Raw genomic sequence first — 26,769 nt, forward strand, 5'->3', positions numbered from 1 at the left:
GACATGCATGCCCCTGAATGTCCTCGGTACCCGCTGGTGGTGATGGGAAGAAATTAACGTGAGTATAATTAGACTTTTTGACGGATCATTTTGCACGTGATTTAATAGATGAAAAGTAGAAACACAAATCAGCTTTTGGGAGAACAACTGTACTGTGAACGATAAAAAAAGCATAGTTTGGTTTCAAGAAAAGCTGCGGTTGTGCTTCTTTAGTCTCTGTCTGTGAGAGCCGGCTTTAAACACGCAGCTCAGAGTTGTTTTTCCGAGGAGAGTTGCTGTTGTCAGGTGTCGTCTTCGAGAACGTCCGGGTGTTCCTCCCAGAACTGGTCCCCGATAATGTCGCAGTAGTAGGCCTCCACCTTCCTCCTGCTCCGTGTGACAGGAACCTGCTGCTCCTCCTCATTCGGTCGCTTTATGCGCTTGCTAACCGTCTCGTTCCGCTACACGGCAGAGAAATGAGACAGACGTTAGAGACAATCGGGGCCTTTACTTTTATATTTCTTATGCTGCTTATGCTGAGTCCTGTTTTCCATCTGCAACAGGTTTGAGTTCGTGTGTCTTCGTTATGGTAAAATGTACCCGTTAAGTCAGTTTTGCTCTCTAAAAATGTCAACATTCCAGACTTCTCGGTCTTTATTTAGTCAACTTTAAAGTAAAAGTACAAAGGTTCAAGGTCAAGGAAGGAAGGATGAGGAACAAACAGTTGGACACACAAGCAGATCTTTTAGACTGTGGACTGGAGATGGAATATTTTCAATATTTATCAATATTTTTCATCTTTTTTTGGCTGCATATGACTTCTAAGATAACAAAAATTGAAAGGAAAGATGGAGGAAGTAGCTTTGACTCCAAGTGATGACAAATATTCCAATCAATGTGATTATTCCACATAAGCATATTTCCATAACTTCTGAGTTTCACTGAACTTAGACGAAAAACTGTGTCGGAAGCCCTGCTGTTTGTTATTACTAATGAGTTACAGACCAGTTTTTCAGTATTCGACCTGCTTCAGAGCCAGGAAGGCAAAAACTGAGAAATTTCAGAATCAGAGCAAGAAACCAAATTTAGAAATGCAGTAGCTATTAACAATTAAAAACTCATCTTTATTCAGAGAATTTTAACAGTATAATCCACTTTGTCTTGCTTTTTTAATAATAACAATTTACAATGTTCTAATATTTTAGTCTTTCTGATTTATTTCATCTTTTTGTACAGTACTTTGTTTATCCTGATGCTATATTTAAAGCACTTTATAAATAAACTGAAGCTGAACTTGTAAGCATTGTTTAAAAAACAGTCTATTTAGTGAAACTTGTTCTTATTATGAATTTATATTTAAAGAACTACAGTTCATCAATGAAATAAGCTTGCCTGTGATAACATTTCAAAATACATTCACAGAAACAAGATTCTTTTTTTTTTGTTGCATCAAATAAACAAACAACATCACAAACAGAATATTTCAGCGTTAACACGAATATTTTCTTACTTCTAAAAAGGTCATATTTATAGAGACCAATCTGTTTAAGATATGGGGAGAATACTCATTTGGTCCAGACTGTGTTCAAATGCACAGACCTGTGAAAAAAAAAACTCTAATGTCTTTATGCTTAGCATGCATAAACCCTCAACTAGTACGTGACCATATAAGCTAATTATGAAAACTGAGTGGCTGAAGTGGAAGTGGTTAGTAGCCTGAAAATAAAATTCTGAATAATTTTTAAGGACTGATGTCAGTTTCCTGACAACCAAATAAACATGAGACAAAAATTGATTCTGCAGCTGCACATGACAGAAAGAGAAGTGAATAATCCGAGAATGAATCAGGAAATATATCTCTACATAACTTTATAAGTCATGTAGAGTCATGTAAAAAATTCTATAGTTAAAAAAACTATAGGTACTATAGGGATAAACCTGTGATGTTTGCACAATTCTGCATACAGACGTATTGCACTGAGTCTTCATTTTATCTATTCAACTAAATGTAAGCATAATATTAACCGACTTCCTCTTTAACCACTTCATAAACCTCAGAGCTGTAAAGAGTGACACAGCAGAGTTAATCTGGTCACAGAGTCATATTGCTAAGCTAGTGTTAGCAGTTTTAACATAGAAAAAATAACAATAAACATGGATTATCCAAAGTAAATATATTTTTAAACAATTTCTTAAATCAATACATAACACATAATTTTTGTTTTCCTAGCAGAATGAACATGAAACACACCTGCACATCACAACGTTAGCTACATTGCTTAAAAATCTGAATAAGTGAGAGTCCGGCTAAGCCATTACTTAAAAATAAATAAAAACACTGTGTCACTTCTGAATCAAAGAAACGACTGGGACAGAGAGGAAATGAAAATAAATGTTCAGCTTTAGCATTCGGTAGAAAGAGACAGATAAAGGATCTGAAAATAGAGAAACTGTTAAGATCCGAGTCACAAAGCAGCTTGCAGTTCATATCAAACTGAGCTGGTTGGGCACATGCTCGGAATATCCTCCACAGAGATTTGCAGAAACTGCGCAGACTTAATCACTCCGGAGTATCTCACCTTTTCCCAAATGAGGGTGGTGCCTTTCCGGTGGACGGCCGATTCGTTGTTATAGTTGGTGTCGAATTCTGAGAACAAAATCTCGTTTTTATCTGAAGCTAATGTTCCCTGTTTAAAAAAAAAAAAATACAAAAAAATACAGATATATTAAATTGAGTTCAGCTACTTCTTAATAAAAAATACTCATACACAAGAAGCAAGAATGGGTGTTCACATTACTGGCTGGCACCACCTGCTGGTTGCATTGTGTCAGGGTGTTTCAATTACTCTAGAAGATATTTCAACATATTAAAAGTGATTTATATGCAGACAATGGGCGTGAGGAGAGGTTTTTTTTTTTTTTTTATAAATAATGAGGTTTCTAGATGTTGTTCTCTGGTTGACTCCCAGTCTGGACTGGAAAATGAAATAAGTTATAAAGAACAGCTGCATCAGTCCCAGGCAGCTGCAGCCATTAAAGTCTATTTGTGTCAATTAATAAGCTATGGAGAGTCTGTTGACATCTAAAACATACTGCGCTTTCCACTACTTAGCCAAATGTTATAACAAAATGTCAAACAGTTCAGGCAGTAAAGTTGTGGCTTAAAATAGAAACATTCTCTGTAAAAGAAACCAAATAATAATAATAAAAAAAAGTTTGGAGCTGCCTTAGAGGATGCATTCCAAAAGCTGCAGACAATTTTTTTCATCAATTAAAAAAATTACAAAATAATTTAAACAAGACGATGCCAATCCAGCTGATTATAAAACAAAACATAAAAAAAAGAAAAGCACATAGAACTATCCCTGACCTAAATCCAATTTAAGTGGAAAGACTTGAAAGTGGAACATGAGATATTTTACACAGAACCGGCCAAAAAAGATCCAGTCTTTATATAATTAAAGATGATAAGTTCATACTTTAAAAGACTCCCAGCTATAATTGCAACACTCTCCAACAGTGTCGACTCAAGGAGGCCGAATATAAACATACGCCACACTATTCAGATGTTAAACTGTGAAAGATTTGAAAATAGCGCATCGTTTTATTTCCACTTTACATTTACGCACTACTTTGTGTTGCTCTGTGATGCAACATTTTGATAAATTGCACTGATGTTTGTAGCTGTAAAAGGACAAAGTACAAATAAAAAGAGTTAAGGGGAATTAAAATTCACAGGTGGTTGATTAAAAACAGAAAAAAAATTTTAAAAATTTATTTAAAAAAATATAATGAAAAAACCTCAATAATTCTTTCATTTGGATTGACTTTTATGTTAATGAAGGGATGATAAACCCAAAGTATTTTAACATATTGTGATCCATTTTGAACATAAATGCCTCCCTCCTTATAGGCTTAGAGACATTCCAAAAGAAGCATAACTTGCCATATCTGGCAACTAGACACACCATGACAATGGAATTAATACATTTATAACTGGTTATAAACTACATGTATGCTTAATGTACTAAATATTGTTATTTCTGTCTGAAAATTCATACAATTTCCTCTATACAGAGAAAATGAGCCATCTGCTTTGTTTTGCTCTTACCTTTAATCGATCTTCAGCCTGTGTTGTAGTGAGTCCTCCTTTTTGAATCAATGTCCAAAATACGGTGTTATACAAGTTATTTATATGACCTAGAATATAAGAAACATATATAAATATGTATCCTGTAGATTTATCCACTGAAACACACAAGGATGCACTTACAGTCTGCTTGCCTCCAGCTGAGGTAGTCCCTGAGGTTATGGTTGGTGGGATACAAAACCACCCGCCCGTCAAAGCCAGGTGGGTACAGGAGGGGCTGTTCTCCAAAAAACTCCTTCCAGTAAAACACATAAGAAGAGGAAAACTGGGAGGCCACATGAGTCATGAGTTTACTGCAAAACAAGCACGGTGGGAAGAAAGTGAGAAACGTCGTGATGTGGAGATTTTTACAGGCATGTCAATGAAAGTGAAGTGTACCTGGCTCGTCTTTTGAACCAGGTAGTGGTTCTCTTAAAAACAAAGCTGAACTCATCACTTTGACCATAGGCGATGGTAATGTCCTCCAGTTCCTCCATGACAGAGCGGGCGCTCCTGCTCATCAGCCCCAGAGCCCTGTCATCGTTGGGCTTGGCGAACTGGTGCTGCTCTGCAAACCTGAAACAGATTGTAATGTGACAGAACAGTCAAAAACACATTCCAGACATTAGCGTGAGATGACGGAAGAAAACTAACTTGTGGAAGTTGCGACCATCCAGTCGTACGACAATGTAGCAGTTTCTGAGGCAGGTGTCGTCCGTTTCAAAGCTGCGGACGTACTCAAACTTGCTTTTGGCCATAGCGCTGGACCTGGAAAACGGACGCAGAGATGCTGCGGCGAAACAGGACCTTCCTGCTGAAGCAAGTGTTTCTATCAGCATCCAGAGACTGCCGGAGGGGAAAACACACCACAGACCACATGTAACTATTATTTAAGGATTCTGACATGACAACAAATCTATTTGTTATAAATAGACTAATTTGGTTAAATTTACTGTAACAAAACTGCGAAACAGACTCATATTATGAATGGCATTAGAGCAGGCAGCAACTTAGCTAATCGTTTATGCGACAATTAAACAAACAGATAAGCTAATGACACAACTGACGTGATAATTTAAGTTTCCTGACACCCAACCAAATTGATTTGATACCTATTTAATAACAGATATACTAAAATACTGATCCCGTGATAACTCACGTTGCTTTGTGTACAGTCCGTCGACCAAATATGCCGTAGTCCCAGTACCACCTCCAGAACTGCCCTCACAAAGGTTCCGAGTTGAACAACTTTTGGTTTTTAATCAAGCCCAAAACGATATTTGCTGTTTTTTTGGAGACATATAACGACATATTTTCTTATAACATATAACGTAGCCTTTATCTGGCGGCGACCTGAACGGATTAATATAATGCGAATGGCAATGAAGTTAGCCAAAAGTACGTTATGTTTCCCGTGTTGAACTTTCGAAAGCGCAAGTGGGTGCACACCATTTGTCAACCGCTACAGCAAACGCTGCGCCGAGAAGAGGAACTTTTCACACAATTTATGCCACTCACTTCACGCTGAAATAATAAGTTATTTTGTACGAGAGTTACAATATTTTTGATATCATTTCAAGGATGAAAAATATTTTATTATAAACATTTTATCCAGGCAAAAATAACTCCTCCCACGCCGCTTTATCTTCATTTCTACCCATGTCAAGAAACACAGCCACTGATAATCACGTGTATTGAAGAGCTATGGGATTTGTAGTCCAATTAAAAATCTTTTTTTCTTTTTATTGGTACTTGACTCTTGGGAGATAAAACTGGGCTCAATAAAAAACATAATATTGAGGGGGAAATACGCATTATGGCGTCTTTAGGGAGGCAATGGAAATATTGAAGTGTACAGAAAAGGATAAACTCAGGACAGCGACAACTTTCCCAGGATTCCTCGCTTCATGGCGTTCCGCTTGTTTCAAACATGGAGGAGAGGGAAAGAAAAAGTGCAAGGCCGGACAGTAAACACTCTGCGTCAGGACCGGAGCTGGTACCGGAGGCAGACACAGGAGATGATGAGGCAAATGAATTAAATGTCTGCTCTGAGAAGTTTGACCCGCTGCTGGCCCTGTACTCCCCAGCAGCGCCGCCGCTTCCCTTCCCCAACATCAAGTGCTTCAACAATGTGGCGGAGTACGAGAGCTTCTTGAAGGGCGGCCGGGGCCGAGCAAAGCCAGAGAATGTGGAGAAAAGACAGCGGAAAGCGATGAAGGGGGTGGCAGACCCGGAGCGCATCGAGAGGCTGAAGAAGCTGATGGTCAACAACCCGGTGTCAGAGGAAGGGGACAGCAGCGGCGGCGCGGCGCCGCGGACGAGAAGGAGGCAGAAACCGCTGAAAAATGTCCTGACGAGGATGCCCTGTAGGTTCAGCCGTCACACTGCTGCTACATAACAGCAAAACCAGGATGCGTTCAAGTGCCTTGCAAACAAGGCACGACACGTCTTTAGCTTTTTAACAGCTTATCACAACCACTATGTTTGGTTGGCTGTGTTTTTTTTCCTATTTTGAACACGTAGTTAGAAATTAATTCGCAACATTGTTTCATCCAAAACTCTGAAAAGTGTGGAGTGCGCTTTTCTTCAGGTCAATGGTTGCATAAGCTCTTTCTTAGCAATTCCAGCTCTAAAGATATTTATTTCTCCACCAACTACACAAATGTAGATACTGTTTGGCCCTTCTTCTCAGTAAAATATCTCAAACTTAGTCGGTTTTGTGAAGTGCATGATTAAAACGTGACGGATTTGTCACTACCCCTACTATATTTGCTGAATATAGTTTAATTCTGGATATTAACAGTTATGGACGCACTGATATGAAAACTTAGGCAGATCCTGATATTAATATCACTAATATGGCCAATAACCGATATTTATTTTCCTACTTTTAAGATGGTGTAAAATGACCATTTTGCTGATATTGCTTTTCTGCTTCAGTTTAAACACTCCCATAACCTTGTGCTGCATTACCATCACTGTCACATGACCAAATAAGCACCAAATGACCAATCACGTCTCCTCCATAAACACAAACAGCAGCAAGATGAAAATCATTATCGGGTGTTAATACCACCCCAGTTTTGTTATTGTACTAGAACCAACATGTTAAAAAATGACTAGCATCAGCCAATGTCAATGCCAACATGTCGTGCGTCACTATTAGCAGTAAATAAAAAATGGAAACGTGAATCTCTCAGCTTACTCGAGGAGAGATGTTTCTGCGCTTCACCTGAATTCTTTGCATGATTTATGAGTCGGCTGCGTAACCTCCTGCTCACGTGTCTTCAGTGTGTCAGGGCAGTCCTCTGGGGGAGCTGCACCGCTGCGTACAGGAGAGGATCAGAGTCCGAGTTCACATCAGGACCTTTAAAGGCCTGAGGGGCGTGTGCTCTGGCTTCGTCGTCGTCTTCGACAAGTTCTGGAACATGGTGAGAAGACGCCTAAAAGTCTGTTCGCTGTACGCTGCATGTCTTTGCACTATATGTTTGTTCATCGCCGGGTGCTGTGTGTGTTTGTCAGGCCATGGTGGATGTCGATGAGACGTACAGAGAGCCTCTACTTGGAGAGGCGTTGTACCACGAGAAGGCCCTCACCGTTTCACGGGTATCCACTTGATGTTTTTTTTTTCTCCTAACTGAAATAATGCTGGCAAAGGTTCTGTCAAAGCGACGCACATTTTGAGGGTGTTCAGCTGCTGGACGGTTTATTTTGGAGAAAATAAAACGTCCCACTTTTCCATCAGTGCAGCCCCTGGGTTTCCATAGTTCAGATGTTACCGAAGAACCACCATCTTGTTTTACAGCTTCTTCTTTTTTTTTCCTTACTGACTTTTAATTCAAGTCAACTCACAGAGTGATTGACTGAAATTAAAGCCAGTTCGTTAAGATATTTTCTGTGATTAGTAACTTTTTTAAGGAAAAAAAAAAGAGAAAGTATAATCAGTATAACCAAATCATAAATCAGATTTGGTTTAAGAAAAAAAAAATCTGGGATTTTATTTTTAAGCCATAATGCCGCCCCCCCCCCCCCATTCTCCCCTAAGTCTTACACATCTGTAATTTTTCAAGGCAGGGGTGTCCAAAGGGCGGCTCGTGGGCCATTTGTGGCCCTTGCGACGATTTTGTGCGGCCCTAGAACACAGTTAAAAATAGATACAACTTTGCACCAATAGGGCAGGAGCTTGATGCAGGTGTATACTTTCTAAGAAAAAAATAATCTGACAAATCAAAATCATCTTTAAAAGGAAAATGTTGGATAATAACACAAAGTATGTGCACATCTCCTCTGAGCAGCTCCTAAAAAATATCAGCTGAGAAGCTAGGGTTTGCTTCTGTTTAGTCAAAGAAAAAAAAAAATCAAATATTGATAAACAGGCACTAATCTTTCAGATCGGGTGAATATTTGCATGCAGTCGAATCGTGTAGGTGTTCCCCCTACAGTGACGAGTCATTTGAACCCTGCAAATTATCATAATTACACCCAGCAGTGACTATAAACAGGGTTTTTATTTAGAAAGTGTAAAAAAAGACCTGATAAAGAAAGTGCTTAATGTGCGAGTTTGATTTCATAAAACCTTTCTAGACGTTTTTTGTTAACGTCTTGTTTTTATTGTCGAGCATTAATGCCACCAAAATCTTCATCCAGCTCTTTGAGAAGCTAAGTCTCCAGGAAACCCTGGAGGGCGGCGAGCCGTCAGAGGACGTCGGAAGCAAACGAGATAAAGGCGTCGTCTCGGTGAAGGCCCGGGATCCAGCGGCCCAGCAGAAGAAGAAGAAGTACGGGAAGGTGCACACGCGCCACATTAGCCAGCTTTTCATCCGCGGTGAAAACGTGATTCTGGTAAACCCACAGCCTCTCTGATTTCTTTTTGATGTCCGTGACTTGACATGATCAGAGAACAGCTGATCAGAGAACAACCGTGTTGGGTTGTACCGAGCGCACGTTCGATGTTGTGAGACACTGTAATATCGAGCACACGCTGTTATATCATATTGATATGATGAGCCAGAGAAATGACCATTTTATTGAGAAATAAAAAGCTCCTGAATTCTGGCTGAAGTTTGTTTCTGGTTTTTTTGCGTGTGGTCTGTGTTATGGTTTTTACCCAGCAGGTGGCAGCATAAACACACCAGAGCCGCCGGTGAAGCTATTGTCATCTGGTAGGCTGCTTGTCCCTTTATGTTGCTTTTCCCGTTAGTTTGAACAGGAATGACAGCGCAGTCTCAGCGGACTTCATAAATGCATTATGAATAATTGAGTTTGCGAAGCTCGAGATTGCAGATGGCACTCAAAAGCTGTCATTTGTCTTGACGTCTCAGATTGCTTTTTACTCTTTAATGGGCACATTACCCATAAAAGCACAATTTACTGCATCTCGTGGAAGTTGTAAAGATGTTGCAGTTTTCTCCCCCCCCTCCCACCACCCGCTTTCCTTTTAAATGACAGAGGTTTATTTCGGATGATAAGTGGCACTGAGCGGATGTTTGTCGCGACCGCGTCTGCAGTTCTGCAACTTTTCCTATTTGGGTTTCTCTTTATTTTGTCTGCGGAGATTAATTGACCCTTATTCCGTTTTATTTTCAGTCACAAGTGGGGCACATCCTATCATTAGTTTAGATTTTTGTTCATCTACTGTATATACCGTTACACTTCATGTAATGTATCAGAATATTATTAGTGTAGCCCATTTAGCGAGCCTCTCCAGAGAGGGAAAACGGGGTCAATTGTTTAATGCAAGCCGTGTTTGTCACACAAGTGTGCTCAAACAAATCTTGACACAATATAAGAAGGGCACAGCGCTGATTGTAAATTGACCCAAAATTAGATCGAGCTATCTGTGTCCTCTGCGTTACACCAGAGAAATCAGGCCGTCCTTCTCGCTACAAGAAACTGGAGTATTTAAACATTTTTTTTTTTTTTGGATTGAAGTTTTAAGTGGAGTTTCTTTTCTAACTGCGTCAATCTTCCACGTGCGGTAATTACACTCAAACCTTTATCACTTTATGTTATCGTAGATATATGTTTGCAGTTTTATATAATAGTGCTCAACTGTCCAATGAAAGAAGACTGAGGGACACAGCAGGGAGAAAGTTGTGGAGAAGTTCAAAAGAGCTCCAGGCTATAAAACGATATCTGTTATATGAAAAGGGAAACTGCAAAGCTGACAGGATGCGTCAGAGAAGCAGCCGATAGGCTCGGGATTCAAGTGTGAAAATCTGTTGACAGAACAACCAGTAGTCAGAACAACCAGTAGTCAGCATTCCACAAAGCTGTCCTTCATGGAAGAGTAGCAAGAAAGCAACTGTTAAACATATGGAAGAGGTTACTCTGGTCAGGTTAAACTAAAATTCAACTTTTTGTCCCAACATTGTGTGGCACGACACTGACGCTGCGCATCACTCAGAGCTCACCCTCCTCCAAGACGGAACAATGTGTTGGATTTTGCGCTTCTTTTCGGTGGCTAGCTTTAGCAGTATATACAGACAACACTTCTCTCCATTTTCTGCATTCAAACACAAAAGGACACGTTCACAAATACCACTATCTGCTGAGGTTCTAATGGTTTATATCTGCAGCTTTAACTACATTGCCTTTACAGTCAATGTGACACTGAGCTAAGGGCTGCTCGGTAAGCTTCGACTTTCGCCATTTTAATTCTGACTTCAAGGATTACAAAAGTACCCAATACATTACATTAAAGTCTTAAATTCATGTATCTGAAGATAAGGTCTTAAAATGCCTTAAATTCAATTCTGAAAGGCAAGTTGGCCTTAAATCACAGAACTACTTAATCTTGTATATATATTTTCTTTTTCTCACTTAAATGTTCTGTCAGGCAAAAGTTTCAGTCACATGCAGACATCTTCATAACGTTCTGTGATTCACAGTTAATGCCTTCAGTAACTCACTGCTAACATATTGTTAGCTACCTAGCGCGTCTATCAGGGCTAAGTGAGGACTTATCGCCATTTGGTTGGACAAAGTTTGCAAATTTCTATGGATTTTCTTAAAAAGTCTTAAATTTGAGATGGTGAAACTTACACAAACCCTGCATTTTCACACAAAAAAACTTTTACTTTCTCCTCATATATTAATCTGAGTTTTATACCACACAAGTTCTGCCTATCCAGCTGTCCCAAATAAAATCCATTGCAAATTTAGGTTACCTGCAATGTAATACGTTTGGCAGTCATTCACAGCAGCCCCCTCCCATCTCTTTATTAGCTCAAACAATAAAGTTTAACTCGCATTAACTAAACTCAATTTAGAAGCCAAATGTGTTGGCTTCACTTTTGCTGCTTGAAGCATTTTTGAATGAGGCTAATGACACAGCACACCAAATAACACACATCATTAACAAATTTAAATCAACTGTTTAATGTTGTCCATAAGGAATCTTGACGTTCAAATCAAATCAGAATGGGAGTAAATGCAAGATCTCATTTTCTCAGAGGGTCTCTTGTACATTTGCATATACTAGTGTTTCAGTAACAATCCCATTTTAAAAAGAGGACCAAAAAAATGATTTAAAGTAGAAAACAAAATGCATAAAACAATTTCTGATATACATTAGAAAAAACAGCAAACAGATTTTGGTCATTTTAATGCTTCAGACATCAACGCAAGGCTTCTATGTGTTACTGCGCTCAGCTGCTTGAGCCCTTAAGGAGAGTCAGAAAGCACAGGTTGAATCCTCCTCAGAGGCTACTGCCTTCTTCTGTTGTTGAATTATTTATCTCAGATACAAACAAAAGGAAAGGTCCAGCCGGCGCAGTTCAATTTTGATTATCACTCATTAGCAAGGGTCCGGAGGCAGCTAATCGGCAGGCACTTGGAATCACTTAGGACCAACCGTGTTCACATGTTAACACAAACTAACAGCAGCTGAATTCGCTTGAAAAGTTCCTCGTCCTCCTTTAACCTGTACCCGACGAGTCGCAAAACACACCAGCTTGCACCGGCGATTGTTGTGACGTTAAAAACTCATCCGAGGCCGTCGCAAGAATGTGCAAGAACAGTGACGAAAGGCACTATATACCACCAAAACAAACGAATGAATGGTCGACGTTTCGCATAGATGCATCTTACAGTCTTAACAGCTTACGTTAACACCTGAGGTGCTGAGAGAATACGTTTGTGTGTTTGGAACTGAAGCTATCACTGGCCTGAATAGTTCGGACACAATTAAAAGAAAAAAAAAAAAAGGTGCACGGGACAAAACAGAGTAAAACTATTTTATCTTGTGTGTGTGGCAGAGTCTCATTGTATCTGCTGAGGGGAAGGAGGAAAAAAAAAACAGTTGTAATAAAAATCCCATACCCTTCATCACCCTCCCCCCTTACATGAGGCAGTTTTTATTGATTATCTCGCTTGGACGCAAACTGATTATAATATTCTTCATAAGTAAAATATATATAGATATCTTCTAATAAGAAAGGCCACAAATTACACTTTACCAAAAGGAGACGTTCCTTGAATTAACAACTTTTCACTGCAAACAATTAATAATAATTACCCCCCAACTGTAACACTTAAAGCCACATTTGGAGTGTGGACACATATGTACAAAGAGAATGCATTCACATGTGCTTTGCGATAGATCTCGATTCATATCAGATTTGGTCTGTATGATGCAACTCGTCACATTTTCGCTGCCTCTCAGTGAACTTCATAACTTATTGCAAGGGCTCCAGATTTCTATTTACACGTCATAGGAAGACAGAGACCAAAGAAGAAAAAAAACCAAAGAGAAACAAAGAGGTAACTTGACATTCTTTGACATATTAAGGTGAAAATAGCTGATCATGTTATCCAAATGAATCATTAGATAGTTATTTAACAAATGGAGCTATTAATATACATTTATTTCTGCTACTCTGATTTTGTGTGATTGAGGTTATAAAGCAAATCCCCCTGACATTTTCTCAGTGGCACTGTCGTCTCACTGAATAATAAATCGAACAAGGCACACCATCTTGACGTCTATTGGTTCAATCATCGCACATTCATTTAGATCCACATCACTACAGAATTGTTAAAAAAAAAAGAAAGAAATAGGGAGATGGCAGGGTGTTAATATGATAGTTGACATTTTTTTCAAGTACTCTTTGTTTGGAGCTCATGATGATCCTTCACCCATGGACGGCAAGAGACTGCCTCCATTACCGGTAATCTCCACTCTCTGGTTCCATCACTTTCCGAAGTTGCCAAAGTCAGCAAAGGCGTCGTGTTTGGGCTGTTGGACCATTGCAGGGTGCATTCCCATCCCCATTCCCATTCCGCCAGGCATTCCCATGGTCATACCTCCCTGTGGCATCCCCATGTTCATGCCCATCCCCATCATGCCCTGGTTAGGAACCATCCCCATTCCCATCCCCATCCCCGCTCCAGGCTGCATCATAGCATTAGCAGGAGGTCTGACAGGTGTAGGTCCAAGATTCATACTGGAAAATCCCTGGGTGAGCATGTTGGGAGCCGGCTGATGGCCTGGGAATCCCAAAAGACAGAAGTAAGTACAAGTGCTACATTTTGAGACACTTCTGAACGACATGGAGACTTGAGAAGAGACAAAGTGATTACGCTTGCTGCTGGTTCGGCTCACCTTGCTGGAGGGTGTTGAGGCTGGGCTGGCTGGGCTTGGGAGGCTGCATGCCAGGCCCCAGAAAGTCCAGGCTGATGTTAACCGAGTGATCGGACCAAGTGGAAGGAAGGGACGCTTTGGCTCCAGGGCCTTGTGAGGCCATTCCTGGCTGCATGGGCTGTGGCTGCAGAGGACCGCCCATGTTAGGGACGGGCTAGTATAAAGAAAGAACACACGAAATGCTGAAACAAGCCAATTCTTGCCTTAACCCACAGTCAGAAGAGTTAAAAGATCCAACACTGAAAAATCTAAGATGGAAATTTGCAGTTTCATACTTTAAAACAGTGTTTCCCAACCCTGGTCCTCAAGGCATACTGCCCTGCATGTTTTAGGTGTTTCCTTGCTTCAGCACAGGTGATTTCAATTAGCAGGTCTTTGCTGAACTGCAATCAACTGAATGAGGCGCATTAAAACAGGGAAATTTCTAAAACATGCAGGGCAGTGTGCCTCGAGGACCAGGGTTGGGAAACACTGCTTTAAAAGGTCTAAAACCTTCAGTGTGACCCACTTAACCCCCACGCAATCTGCCCAAACGGGTGGCGTGGGCGTCAGAGCAGCGAAACTGAGTTTTAAGTAGGTCACCCTTTTAACTCAAAAAAATATGGTCGACATGTAAGAGCTGTTGTTAAATTTGTAATGTTTTTCAAACTCCTGTTTCATTCTGATAAGAGATAGCAAGAGAAGTGGGTGGTTAGCTGGAGAAATGAACATCTGGTGATGTTAACGCCCTACCAGCATGAAGGTCAACACAAGATAATTCTCTAATAATTAGGCTAGCTTAAAGATGCCTTCAGCAAAGAACTATAAATTACAGAATCAATAAGTAAACATCATTAGTGGAGGATTGATTCCGTCTTATCAGTTTCTTTCTTTCAATGGGTTCATTTTCTTTTAAGGTGTTTGCCAATCTTCCATTTCAGAATCAGCACATAACCAACTTGTTCATATTTTACTTCTTCCTTAAGAAGTTGGGGAATGTTATAAAACGTAATTCAAAGTATTTCAGAAAACCAGATAATTGCATGTATTTTGAATCATTATAGTAGTCAGTAATGTTCTTTGACTTACGGTAATTTAGCAGGTATGCCAATATTACATATACCACAATGTTACTGTATTTACACAACACATCTACCTTATTGTAATGATTTCTGTTTCTGAAATACTAACAGTTAAATTATCAGCAGGAAAACAGCAATTTGTTGTACAATGTTATGAAAATAAATACTGATATTAGCCATTTAATTATCTGGGCTATCTGCTCAGGTCTGCAGACGGCTGCCTGACAGACATGTCACTAGACGTTTGATGGCTTTCGTTTTACATCAGTGATGGGTGGTGCTTCTTTATTTTCCAACCCGTGGTCGTCTGTTGTTTTCATGACCAGACAAACACAAAAGTTAGATATATTTTTGTAGGCAAGAGAAAAGTAGAATATCGCCAGTGTGCGGCAAAATCCTGCTCCATTTTATGAGTTTTCCACGTTCGGCTGAGTGCAGGCAAACCTGTGACACTGGCTGCGGCATGATGTTGGTGCTCATTGTCTGTGTGCTGCTCATGCTAAAGTTGAGGCTCTGGGAAGAAGTGAGGGTCTGAGACGGTCCCATCAAGTCAAACAGATCTGCCGAGGCGGGAGCCGGGGCTGCCGCCGCCACCGGGGTCGGTGCTGTAGGGGAAGCTGTTGCCATGGCTCCAAAAAGGTCACTTCCACTGTTTTCAGGACTCTGAGCAGATGCTGGAATCTGGCCTCCAGGAAAAGCATTCCACTCGCCAAAGTCTCCATTGGGGCTGGAGACTGCTGCTGCAGACACATGAGAAAAACAATACGTTTGATTTTTCCCAACTAGATGATCATTTATTATTGGAGCTGAACCTGTTTTCACAAGAAGGGGTAAAAGTCAAATTTGAGCCATGTTTTCTCTTTATCCAGAACATTTTCAGTGACCACTGGAGCTATGTTTAAAATTTTCATTAAACTAGCCCAGCTTGTTGTCTTTCATAGAGTTCCTCCCCCCACCTCCACCAACTTCTTCTCCTGTCCCCGTCTCCTTGTCATCCATAACAGGAGTTGATGTGTGTCTGTTCTTATTATGCAGAGCAGGTAGCAGGCTCCATATGGCCAGGGCTGCCTCCCAACATATTCCTGAATATTCTAGCAGCATGGCTGCAACAGGACAGCTTACTCCAAGGATATAAAAAAAGAAAAAGAAGAAAGAAAACTCTTAAAACATACCAGATCCTGAGACCTGTCCAGTTGAGGCAGCAGGTGAGTTGAAGTCAGCAAATCCACCGAAAAGATCTACGGCGAAAAATAAAAAAATAAAGTTTTAAACAGGTAAATTCCAGGTGTCAATCTTGTTTAGTTAGCATTCCTTCAGTGTTGAGGTGTCAGAAGTGGGTGGAGGGAGGACAGGTGGAGGAGCCCAAACATCTGTTCAGTGCTCCCAACCTCTTCATTCACCAGGGACTCCTCGAGAAAACATCTGGTGTACTTAGTTCCTATAGATCATCTCCTTCCCCCAAACCTGAAGCCTAGCATCAGCAGCTGGGCGTCATCACTTCCAGCCGGGTCTCCTGTGCTCCTGCAGCTACCGCGAGACGTCTTAATCAGGTTAGTCCAGGACTTACTGGAGGTTACTAGTGGAAGTGCAGGCGTGACTGGTTTCTCTGCTTGGAATCCATTCAATTTTCTTTTAACATGGAGAAAGGAGCTCATGAATAACAAAATGTTTCACAAAATAGTTCACCATCACCCGTGACATTCCACAATATGCATGATGTCAGGGTGTCTTGCAGGTTTCAGCAAATTTAATTAAATTTAAGACTGAAAAAACTATGGATACAAAAGACGATTGGAGGATCCAGCTGTGTTACCATTAAGTATAGCATAGCATAGCACAGATCCATCCATTTCCTTACACCCTTATCCCACTGGTGCTGGTGTCCATCTCCAGCTGTCAGTGGGTGAGAGGCGGGTTACACCCTGGACGGATCTCCAGTCCATCGCAGTCCAGCATAGGAAAAATTGTGAAATTTTTTCTATGCTTTTAAATTGAAATTTCTAGGGTCTGTTTGTGGCTCTTGGCAGCAGCTTTGTGCTTCTCACACTGCATATGAATCTCTACAGCCTTAACCCACACGTTCATTCGCACACAGACATGCACATGTGGGCTAGCAACATGTGCATTTTTAACAAATTCTAAAAAATGTTTAATTTTTGTCGCATCGCGTGTGTTAAGTTTCACTCGGAGTGAGTTGCGATGAGTCCATAACCCACGATAAATGCAAAAAAGCTAGCTAGAAAGCCATGTTAGCGGCTAGTTTCTGTTAGCCTCAAGTGCCTTGAGTCACAGAACGCAATGCAATAGTTTGCATCTGACTGAAACTTTTGTCTGACAGAAATGTCCCATAAGAAAAAAAAACAACACCACATATGAGAATATTAGATTAATTGCGCTGTCACGACAAAATTTAAGCCATTTTAAGGCCTTGATTTTAGAAGCAAGAAGTTAAGGCTTTTTAAGGAGGCATCCTGGATGTGGTGTTATACCTGTGGCAGCAGGCTGGCTGGGCGTGGTGTCCACCATCAGGAGATCAGCCAGGCCTGTACTGGCAGGTTGGGGCGCTGCAGCTGGCTGGGTCTGGATGAAAAAAAAAATGTTGCATTTGTAGGATGAAGACGTGACCACAGATCCAAAACAAAAACATTTTTTCAAATAACTAATTTCTTCAGGTCAGCTGTGCAGTTGCTACCTGTTTGGCAGTGGTATCTGGGCTCTGGTCTCCCGTGTAGTGGGCTGCGGCCCCCAGGTCCACTTTTCTGGACGGTACTCCTCTCTTCCGTGTTGCTGTCGTCTCGGTTGCCTGGACGATTTGTACGCTCTTGGTTGTAACAGTCTCCTCTTCGTCTTTAAACTCTCTTTTTGACTGGCCGTTGTACGAAGAACGATCCCGGTCCTCCTCGTTGTCACTGCAGGAAGAGAAAGAAAAAAAAAAAGGCTGTTTTATGAACTTGGATAACTTTTTGAGCTAGATTAAACTGCAGACAACTGATTAAATTATTGCACACAAACACTGGTATTCTAATTTATTGAAGTGAGAAAGAGATGATGCGTTCTTCAGCATGTCTGGTAACTCCGGTTGATCCGATTTTACTCATGATGTAAATAATTCATGGATAGGGATTTTCAGATCTCATCCTGTAGTTTCTGTACTGCTGCTCTGAGGTCTTGAGTTTGAAAACAATTTTCTAAAGGGAGACCAATCAAGGAGGCAGGAGATGCTTCAGAGACAAAGTTTGAAGAACATTTCCTTTCTTCCCCTGAAAGTGCATTATCCTCACTTGAGATTCATATACTTCCCTCCATCTTTTATTGATCGAGTTTTGAGCCAACTTCACTTTACATGAAAACAGGAATGTAACCACTGAGCAACGGCGCAGTGGGTTTTTTTTTCTTATAAATTCAGGTAGAAATCTCCTTCCTTTTTTTGTTTTCTTTGATAATAATAACTTCAAGCTTTCTTGTACCTGAACCGATCTGGGGAGTCGTCTCTGTCCTTCTTCCTAAACCTGCTTATCGTATCGTCAATGGTGCTGCCGATTTTGTCACTTATCTCCCCCAGCTTTTCACTGAAGGGGAAAGGTCCTTTATTCTTCTCCCAGTCATCGTCCCACTTTGCACGGCTTTCACCACTGGAGTCGTACCTGTCCCCCGCTGATGAGAAAAAAACATTACGGCACGTAAACTAAAAGAATACTTTAATTTTCAGGCATTTATTTTTTCAAAAATATTTAAAAGAAAAAAAATCATTCAGAAACAGAACGGTGTTACTTACAGTAACCTCGAAATCCCATACTGTCAGAGGAAACGCCGACGTACTTGTCTTTGTTCTTTTTTGCCTTTTTCCGTTCTTCCCTCAGTCTGTCGTCGTCCTGAACAAATTCTATGAGCTCCTTCACCTTCTGACGAACATTTACTCCTTGATCCTTCCCATTCTCGTCTAGTAACAGATTGAAGACAAGAAAAAAAGAATTAAAAAAAAAACACAAAATTTATTGTAGGGCTGTTGTAAACGAATATTTTAGTAATCGAGTAATCTATCGATTATTCTTACGATTAATCGAGTAATCGGATAAAAAAAATTCTAAAATGAAATATTGGTAAATCTGGCATAATACTGGTGTTACTATCAGATATCAATATCAGTCCAATTTTTCATATTTGAGCATCCCCAACAGTTGCTTTTTTGTAGTTTAGAAAACTAACCTGTAACAATAATAGCTCACTTTCTAAGTTAACCAGAAGAAAAGTTATAGAAAAATCTGAAATTATATTGAATTTAATAACAAAGAGGCAGGCTCACAAATATGCTTATAAAAAATGTCTACAATCCAGCTTTTAGTTTATGTATTCATCGTCAGTGAGTTTAATAGATTAATTAAACTCACCTTGCCACCTAACCTGTCACGCTTTGGGTTTGAAAATACGGGAAATGCCGCCTGGAGTGGGAGGAGAGGGCGAATGAACGAACGTAAGATGGGGTGGAGGAAATAGACCAGCGGACTGACGAACCGTTAGACTAGGGGACGAACACGGGGGGAAGCAATACGGGATATTTACGACACCTTCACTGGTCACACTCAGAAACTCATCTACCAGCCATGTACGATGCGCTCCGCCACCCGTTTCTTCAGACCGGGATATGAAATTTATTGTGCGGTTCGTCGGTAAAGCTACATTTCCACGGTAAGCATCAGCTACTCAGCCGCCCGCCCTGTTCAGGCTATCCGCTCACCTCAGCGCTCTTCCCGCCGTTCGCTTTCAACCAGCAGCCCCGGAGGAGAAATGCTGCCGTACTCCAGGCATTCCCCCAGTCATTTTAAGGATGCTTATTGGTTCCCCAAAAACGATAAAAAGTCGGGCATTATCATCAATCAATAAAATCCCCACGGGCCAATCTTGAAGATTGGACTTTATGCCGCTGAGACTTAGCTTTTGTCAACAACTCAGAGGCGGAAGTGAGAGCTCCGCGCAACGCAAATGAAGTCCCGGCCGGAACACGGTGCGCTAACTAATAAGACATAAATTAACGAAGCTTCGAGGCAGGTAAATTTTCCTCGAGGAATTTTAGTAATCGAGGTACTCGAATCATTCGAGGAATCGTTTCAGCCCTAATTTATTGTTAAACATGTTTTGATACAGGGAGAACAGAATCCAAATAAACTGCTTTAATACATTTCAAACTCCAAAATCCATTTTTCCCATTTGATAAACAACACGAATCAAAACAATAATAACAAAAAAGCATAACAAGCGAGAAACAATGAAACTACACCTTACCCACAAAGTGATAACTTTCCAGCGATCTCAGGTCATACTGATGTTCTCTGGTACTGGTTACAACCCTTTCTGACCCATTCCTGATTAGATGTGCCAACAATAGCAGGGACTATGAAAAAAAAAAAAAAAAAGAATTACTGATTAATCAAAATCTCACAAAACCAACCGATTTGTCAAGATAACTCTTTAAATGAAAAGAGCACTCAGGAGTCCATCACTAGGTTTGAACTAGAGCTCTGTGTTTGTGCGAGGCTCCAAACCTTATAGACTCTCCTCCAGTTCTTCTTGTTGTCCCTCAACATGCGGCCCCACAGCATGTTCATTACCTCTGGGAACTGCTCATACATGAAGGTGGCTCTGTTTACACAACCACACAAAGGATAAGAGGAAGTCAACAGTCTTTAACTAACAAATGTTTACGTTGAGATGAAAGACAAAGTTATTTCAGGTAATGCAAATCTATTTGCATTTGTGCTGAATAAAAGGAAATACAAAGACATATCGGTTTGAGTTGGGCTTCGACGAACTGAATGTTTGCTTTCTGGTCCTGTTCTTACCAAATTTAAACTATAAATTAGCATTAGCGCTAAATGTAATGTACTGCAAAACGTTCTGATTTTGTCTACCTGGAACATTAGCAAGTCAAAGAGAGTAATATTAGTTTTTTTGTGTTGCAAAATCCTCTCTCAAAACAATTAAAAAGCACAACTGCACAAATCTAAATTTCCAGACAATATTAATAAACAATTCAGTCAACTTTTACCCGAAGTAAACAAATCACATTAAATCGATGCAGAATTGTTTAGTTTCCAAGTGAATCGACTACTTTATAATTGTGGGATTTATGTTTCCCAGTTATCAAGATGAATATATTTTTGTCATTAAAAAAATAACAAAAACAGGAAATGCATTTCTCAATTTGGTCAAGAAAAAACTGAATACAATATATTCTTTTCAAATCTGTCTGTTTGTCCAGATGACCCAACAAGGGAGAGTGAGTTATTAAATTGATGTTATGTAGTAACTGTACTAAAAGATCAACTGCATCCATTCATAAGAAATGATGAATTATTCTCAGCTTCATTTACAACATGCATGCTGCACAGAGAGAGTAAATCGTTCGTGAACACAATTCCAGGGTAATTTCATAAACAACCAAACCAGTGCTGGTTCTTCCTGGGAAGAATATGCAATGCTGGAGACAGAGTTTAGTGAGAAGGACCACAAATTTAATGAGGGTACACTCAAAACAAAAGCATTAAGAAAAGGAAACAATAAGTCTCTTTAAGAGGCTCCTAAGGGTGCAGAGATCATGACGTCTGCTGCTTTTTCTTACCTTGAAATTTCAGTCATTAGCTGCCCTGATGGTCCCCAGGGATCGTCATTGGTAGCTTCTCTGACTTTAGACTCCACCTCTGAGTAGTTCATCACCACATTGGTTCTATATATATTCAATCAATTAAACAACAAAGAAAAAAAAACATGAGTCTTGGTGGCCACAGCTGAAACCACAACACAGACAATAAAAGACAAAAGGTCTTTCAGTGATGGCCACACCCACACTTTGGTCCCTAAAACAAAAACCGCCACGAGGAAATCAGAAATGAGGGGGAAGACGAGCTAATGGAAACTCAAACTCAACGTACTATAGAAAGTAAACAGAACATGTTAATGAGTAAAACATGGCTGGACTGACTGAGGATAAGCTCTATTCTAAAACCCAATAAGTACCTGTGGAAAGAACAAGTGCAAAGAGAAAACATAAAGACTACAGCTATTTTTGCAGTGCAGCAAAACAAAAACGATAGAAGTGCTTCAATTTTATATGGGATTATAGCAAAAACAATTGTCTTTCAATGAAATGTGTACTAAACAAGTCGAACATATGAAGATCATTTCTGAAGCTGCAAAACATGGAGAAAGCAAACATTCACAAAGCATGCAGGAACGTCAAACAAAATGCCTTTCTGGGACAGAATGCTTTAAAAGCCCGAAACATCTGGGCATAGATATGGTGCATTAACACCTGATAAACTCAATATAGGACAGCACCTGGCAAAAAGACTTCGTAGATTTTTTTTTTTTACAAAAATAAATAAATAAATAAATACAAGCATGTCATCTTAATTTGAGCATCGTTTGCAACACATGGAGCTCTATATTCACTTCCAGAGCACTGCTGTCTGTACGCCACAAACTATCATTTATAATAATAATAATAATAAAAAGATCTCCAATAACAAGGCCTGTCAAAGCTTCATTACAGGTACGGCCAACAAACAATCTGAATCTTGTGGCGCATCAAGAAGCTCTAAACACACTTTGTCTAGAATTCACAGAGCTTTATGCTGCATGGCTTTAAATTTAGACTTTGTTAGGATCACGTCAATTTTATTCAGTAAACTATTTTACAACCATGCTAGTTTGGGCAAAGTAATTAAAGTCAGTCTTAAAGTCAACATTTACTTAACATTTAATGTTAAGTAAATGTTGAAATGTCTTACAATTTAGTGACCAAACTTTAATTCAGAAAAGTTTCCAGACAAGCTGTAACCTTCCTAATCACCTCAAAGGAGCACAGAGAAATAAAGCATCTATTGCTGCACACTGACAGTCACTACATTTTCTTAAATAAAAATAAAAGAAGTGGCTGTCGTCAAAGTCTGATAACTAGGGTGTGGAAACGTAAAGATCGGCAATTACGCTTACTGACATCAGGCTCTGTTAAAACCACAGCTGGTACACAAGAGGCTGACTGCAACACTTGAACTGAGAAGAACCACCTAACCAGCTTTTTATATATAAAAAAGAACAACACATATACGCAATAAGAAACAGGTAATGTTAAAACTGCAACATATTTTTCTACCATCAGCAAAAGATCTGTGGGTTAGATTATGTTCCACATACAATAACATGGTGACGCCGCTGCATTACTGTCCAAGTTACAACCTGCATACAGCTTGAATAACTCAGAAAAATGAAAATATATAAATTTTGGTTCCTGGTTGAAATTGAGAGACACACAACAAGAGTATGATGCAACATTTTTCTGTCTTCGCTGAGGTGGCTGCTCTCCTTGCTATCTGTGAGATCAAACATAAGTTCTGATGCTTCCAGGGTGACACATCAGAACGCAGATTTCCGCTGCCGCAGCGCAGAGCAAAACGCCTTCCTGGCTGTTGGCAGAGGACTTGAGTGAGTTTTTAATCTGTCAACAAAAAACAAGGTGCTGCCTGGGTTTACGTAAATGACTCAAGCTTGGTGACATGACTTTAATCGTTTTGTTAAACGAGAGAAAAGTCAGCATGAAGGAAACTACCTTAGTCGGTTTCAATGCCCCCGTTTCTCTTCCCCTGACATCTACTAACAAACAAGATGTTTTACACGAGGTCACACTCCAGGAAGGCGAGTGCATCCACGAGAATAAAAGTCTTCAGTAGACTCAATAGCATTCTATTGTCTGGGTTTGCAAAATTAAACCTTTGAAGGGAGGAAATGTTGTGCAATACCCTAATACAGCTCAGAGCACAGGACAGCACACCACGCTTTGTTCAGCCAGCAGCTCTAAACAAATTACGGCGCAAAGCAGAATGAGATGTTGCCCAACTTTAGTGCTGACAGGCGGAACAGTAAAAGAACCAAATTGCTGGCCTTTCATGGCACTTCTACTAACTCATGAAAAAAAATCAATTTTTTCTAAATGCATTCAACTACTGTTAGCTCAGGTGACTTAGCAAGTACTAGATTAATTATGTTGTAAACCGAACTAAAAACATTTGACTCAAAAGAAATTTATGTTCTTAAGAAATCAACTGGGTGTCCACTAATGAGCTGCAAACACAGCAAGGTCATGAATTGTAAACGCTCTGGCATGAATCAAATATTCCAAAACAAAATTCGGAGACGTTTTTAAAGGCGAACGAGTGTTAAAAGAAGATGCTTTAATTATATATGTTAGGACTGGTCTGCAGCAGTCATTTTTTGGTTCAGTGCCTTGATCAGTCATGATGCAACCTTTGCATATCTGTGGTAATAAAGTAAACATATTAGGAAAAATCTTTCATTAGCCTTTGTTTTCTGAAAGAGGGGAAAAAATTATTTTCAGCCTGAAAACAAAAGTTGCTCATTTACTTATGCCTGGTAGATTTGTATGACTTACATTAATTAGCTCATGTTTTCAATCATGAATAAAACCCCTTCAAAAGAAATATAACACAAGTCACCTGATTTCCTTGTGTAAGCAGATGCAATTCTAGCAACAAGATCCACTGCACAACTAAATTTGGAGGTAATTTAAAGTTTAATATAAGAATTTCATTTCAGAGATTCATCACAAATGCTTACTTTAAAAAAATGAAAGAAAATTGTTTTTGGGGGAAACTGAGGAACAATAAAATACAAGACCAGCTGTTCTCCATAGATGTTTTAGGCCATTAAACTTTATATTCTGCAGTAACAAATGTGACTTTCTGGCTGAATGAAACTTACACAAGCCACTTTATTTTAGATGCAAAACCAGAGACAAATAGGACATTCTTGAAATGTCCCTTATATCATGGCAACATCTAAGTAAAATTAGGAAAATAAGCTAATTGTTGTTATTGCTGGTTACATATTTTAATATAAACTTAGGAGCCTAAATTACAGAGGAATTGTTTTTACAATGAACCATCCAGCGTCACCACATGTTTGTTCAGGATTAGGAATAATTGCAAGGTAAGTGACTCAATACAAATATCTAAACTATAAATTAGGATTAGGCTATAAACTAAACTATTATGCATCTACAAATAGGACTGAATTTGAATTTATGGAACTTAATTTGAGTCTTTTTCCTTTTACAAGATTGGACTGATTTGATTGTATAGCTCTGTACATAAATTGGGTCAAAGTATCTTCAGATGAAATTTGTTTACACTACATAAAAACCTGAATTGAACTGGTTTTAAACCTTAATACGTGACCACCGTAATAACTAAAAAAAATCGTGAAACAAAAGTAATCACACAATATAGGTAACAAAATATGTACACTACTCGATCAATAATCCGTTTAAATACAGTTTGGGCAATAGAGAACTTTGAATTGTTTATGGCTTTGACCGATTCAACTCCCTGAACAGGCGTCAACAAGCGAGTTGGTTGTGTAATGATTCAATGATAAACCATTATAATTCACAGTCTAGCTACAGTAGCGATGAGAAAACTCGGCTACAAATACGATAAACCACAAAGTGACAAAAAATAAAGCCATTTAAATACATTTCAAACCAAGGGAAACTAAAAAGCAGCAGATAGGACATGGGTTGAGCCTTTAAAAGTCCTTATTGAATTGAATGCCGAAGTGCTGTCAAACTAGCTTAGCTGGCTAACCCAGTGAGCTACATAATTAGCTTGTTAGCTACGCAAGTTAGCTTGCACTTTCGAAGAAAGCACGAGAACGACCCAAATAACTCGTAGCTCAATACTACAGTCGCCACTAGAAGCAAACAAAGAGCTCAACAAAAATGTCAAATAACCATATTGACACCAACAGTAGTCGTAAAAGTCACTTAAATCGGTAGTAGCGTTCAGGCTAGCTAACTTGTTAGAGTGACGTGACGTCAAAGTTTTGGGTACGTGTCTCTTTCAAACAGGTAGACTTCAGGCACAAATGACACCAAATAAACTCAAAACAATCAATATATACTCACGCTTTGTCAACCAGTTCCCGCACTTTCCACATGTTCAGCATCTTGACTATGTGAAAAGGGGCTTAATGCCTCGGTAAAAACCCTTCACACCGGACGAGCACCGAAACCAAACCTTGAACTCTGAAAAGTAAACTATTCCTCACCTCCTCTATCTAGACAGGAGGCGCAAATGCGCCAGGCAAACAGGAAAGGTTACTGTGAGAAATGAAATGCCCTTGTAACGTCATCGAAACTGTCCAGAGCAGCATTGGAGTTGTAGTTTATAATGGGCGACAAACAATAACTTAAATAGATAACATTTAAGCGACTAAAGCTGCCAATTTCCTAAAGTTTTACCAGGCAGAACGTCCTGACACAAAAAGTTCACGTTGGGAGGGGATAAGAGAAAAGAGTAGGCAGAGCAAATACCTGTAAACTTATTACAGTACTAAATTTATGAGTACATATATAACGTGATTTTCTTTCGGGTGATAGTTTGTATCCAAGTCTCGACTTTGTCTGATAAATTTGATAAATTTCAGTGTGTCTGTTGTTTCTTGGCATTATAAATGTTAAAACTGCAACTTAGCTGTTTTCAAACATTTTACAACCACAAACTTCAGCTTCAATGTGCTTATTGACCTAAATTTCTTAGTGCACATTTTAAAAACTGTGTTGCATACAAATTAAAATACCTCCTTTTTATTTTGATTTTCTCTTTGTTACCTTATGTGTTTTTTTTTCTTTTTTACTTTTCTATGTTCTTAATTCTGTGGTGCATGGTGGTTCCAGGGGAACCCCATTAATTTTGCTGTGCCTCACAATATAAAAACTATAAAGTATTATATTTTATCTATGCTAATGGAAAACTTCGTTTTCAGCCTTTTATTTTATTTATTCATTCACTTATTTATTTTTTAAAAAAAGGATTATATAAATTTGTATTCAGCCCTCATCTTTACTCTGATACAACTAAAAGTATTGAATGCAACAGATTGCTTTC

At 39.5% G+C, this 26,769-nt stretch overlaps 3 protein-coding genes across 4 annotated transcripts; 1 reads left to right on the plus strand and 2 right to left on the minus strand.

Moving 5' to 3' along the window:
• Nucleotides 1-74: 74 nt before the first annotated feature.
• thg1l (tRNA-histidine guanylyltransferase 1-like) lies at nt 75-5,745 on the minus strand. The gene is made up of 7 exons (XM_014979678.2): nt 5,268-5,745; nt 4,763-4,954; nt 4,508-4,684; nt 4,253-4,422; nt 4,091-4,179; nt 2,559-2,666; nt 75-440 (listed from the first exon to the last, which is right to left on the minus strand). The coding sequence occupies exons 2-7, from the start codon at nt 4,945-4,947 to the stop codon at nt 282-284; spliced, it is 888 nt and encodes a 295-aa protein (XP_014835164.2). The 5' UTR covers nt 4,948-4,954; nt 5,268-5,745; the 3' UTR covers nt 75-281.
• A 206-nt stretch (nt 5,746-5,951) lies between these two features.
• Nucleotides 5,952-9,163, plus strand: lsm11 (LSM11, U7 small nuclear RNA associated). Its single transcript, XM_088009722.1, has 4 exons — nt 5,952-6,474; nt 7,400-7,539; nt 7,631-7,714; nt 8,756-9,163. Exons 1-4 carry the CDS (start codon nt 6,039-6,041, stop codon nt 8,969-8,971), a joined length of 876 nt encoding a protein of 291 aa, XP_087865848.1. The 5' UTR covers nt 5,952-6,038; the 3' UTR covers nt 8,972-9,163.
• Nucleotides 9,164-11,472: 2,309 nt separating this feature from the next.
• Nucleotides 11,473-25,967, minus strand: clint1a (clathrin interactor 1a). Of its 2 annotated transcripts, none has more exons than XM_014977106.2 (12): nt 25,788-25,967; nt 21,429-21,533; nt 20,353-20,449; nt 20,093-20,201; nt 18,588-18,752; nt 18,280-18,466; nt 17,505-17,721; nt 17,302-17,392; nt 15,985-16,050; nt 15,257-15,549; nt 13,713-13,905; nt 11,473-13,597 (listed from the first exon to the last, which is right to left on the minus strand). In XM_014977106.2, exons 1-12 carry the CDS (start codon nt 25,826-25,828, stop codon nt 13,302-13,304), a joined length of 1,860 nt encoding a protein of 619 aa, XP_014832592.2. In that variant the 5' UTR covers nt 25,829-25,967; the 3' UTR covers nt 11,473-13,301. The 2 variants fall into 2 exon arrangements, with proteins under 2 accessions (XP_014832592.2, XP_014832591.2); XM_014977105.2 differs by having other exon boundaries at nt 15,257-15,552; nt 25,788-25,966.
• Between the last annotated feature and the right edge of the window lie 802 nt (nt 25,968-26,769).

This window comes from Poecilia mexicana, unplaced genomic scaffold (assembly GCF_051168715.1).
Source record: "Poecilia mexicana isolate PSO_F unplaced genomic scaffold, ASM5116871v1 scaffold_10, whole genome shotgun sequence".
Lineage (NCBI taxonomy): Eukaryota > Metazoa > Chordata > Actinopteri > Cyprinodontiformes > Poeciliidae > Poecilia > Poecilia mexicana.

What these genes read in the sequence shown, in the direction of transcription:
- thg1l (XM_014979678.2), bottom strand. Translation starts at nt 4,947, where the DNA reads ATGCTGATAGAAACACTTGCTTCAGCAGGAAGGTCCTGTTTCGCCGCA. An exon ending in TGGTTCAAAAGACGAGCCAG is followed by an intron (nt 4,423 to 4,507) that starts GTACACTTCACT and finishes CTTGTTTTGCAG; the next exon opens with TAAACTCATGACTCATGTGG. An exon ending in CAGCTGGAGGCAAGCAGACT is followed by an intron (nt 4,180 to 4,252) that starts GTAAGTGCATCC and finishes CTTATATTCTAG; the next exon opens with GTCATATAAATAACTTGTAT.
- clint1a (XM_014977105.2), bottom strand. Translation starts at nt 25,828, where the DNA reads ATGCTGAACATGTGGAAAGTGCGGGAACTGGTTGACAAAGC. An exon ending in GACTCCCCAGATCGGTTCAG is followed by an intron (nt 17,722 to 18,279) that starts GTACAAGAAAGC and finishes CTCTTCCTGCAG; the next exon opens with TGACAACGAGGAGGACCGGG. An exon ending in TGGACAGGTCTCAGGATCTG is followed by an intron (nt 15,553 to 15,984) that starts GTATGTTTTAAG and finishes ATGTGTCTGCAG; the next exon opens with CAGCAGTCTCCAGCCCCAAT.
- lsm11 (XM_088009722.1), top strand. Translation starts at nt 6,039, where the DNA reads ATGGAGGAGAGGGAAAGAAAAAGTGCAAGGCCGGACAGTAAACACTCT. An exon ending in TGTCCTGACGAGGATGCCCT is followed by an intron (nt 6,475 to 7,399) that starts GTAGGTTCAGCC and finishes ACGTGTCTTCAG; the next exon opens with TGTGTCAGGGCAGTCCTCTG. An exon ending in AGGCCCTCACCGTTTCACGG is followed by an intron (nt 7,715 to 8,755) that starts GTATCCACTTGA and finishes ATCTTCATCCAG; the next exon opens with CTCTTTGAGAAGCTAAGTCT.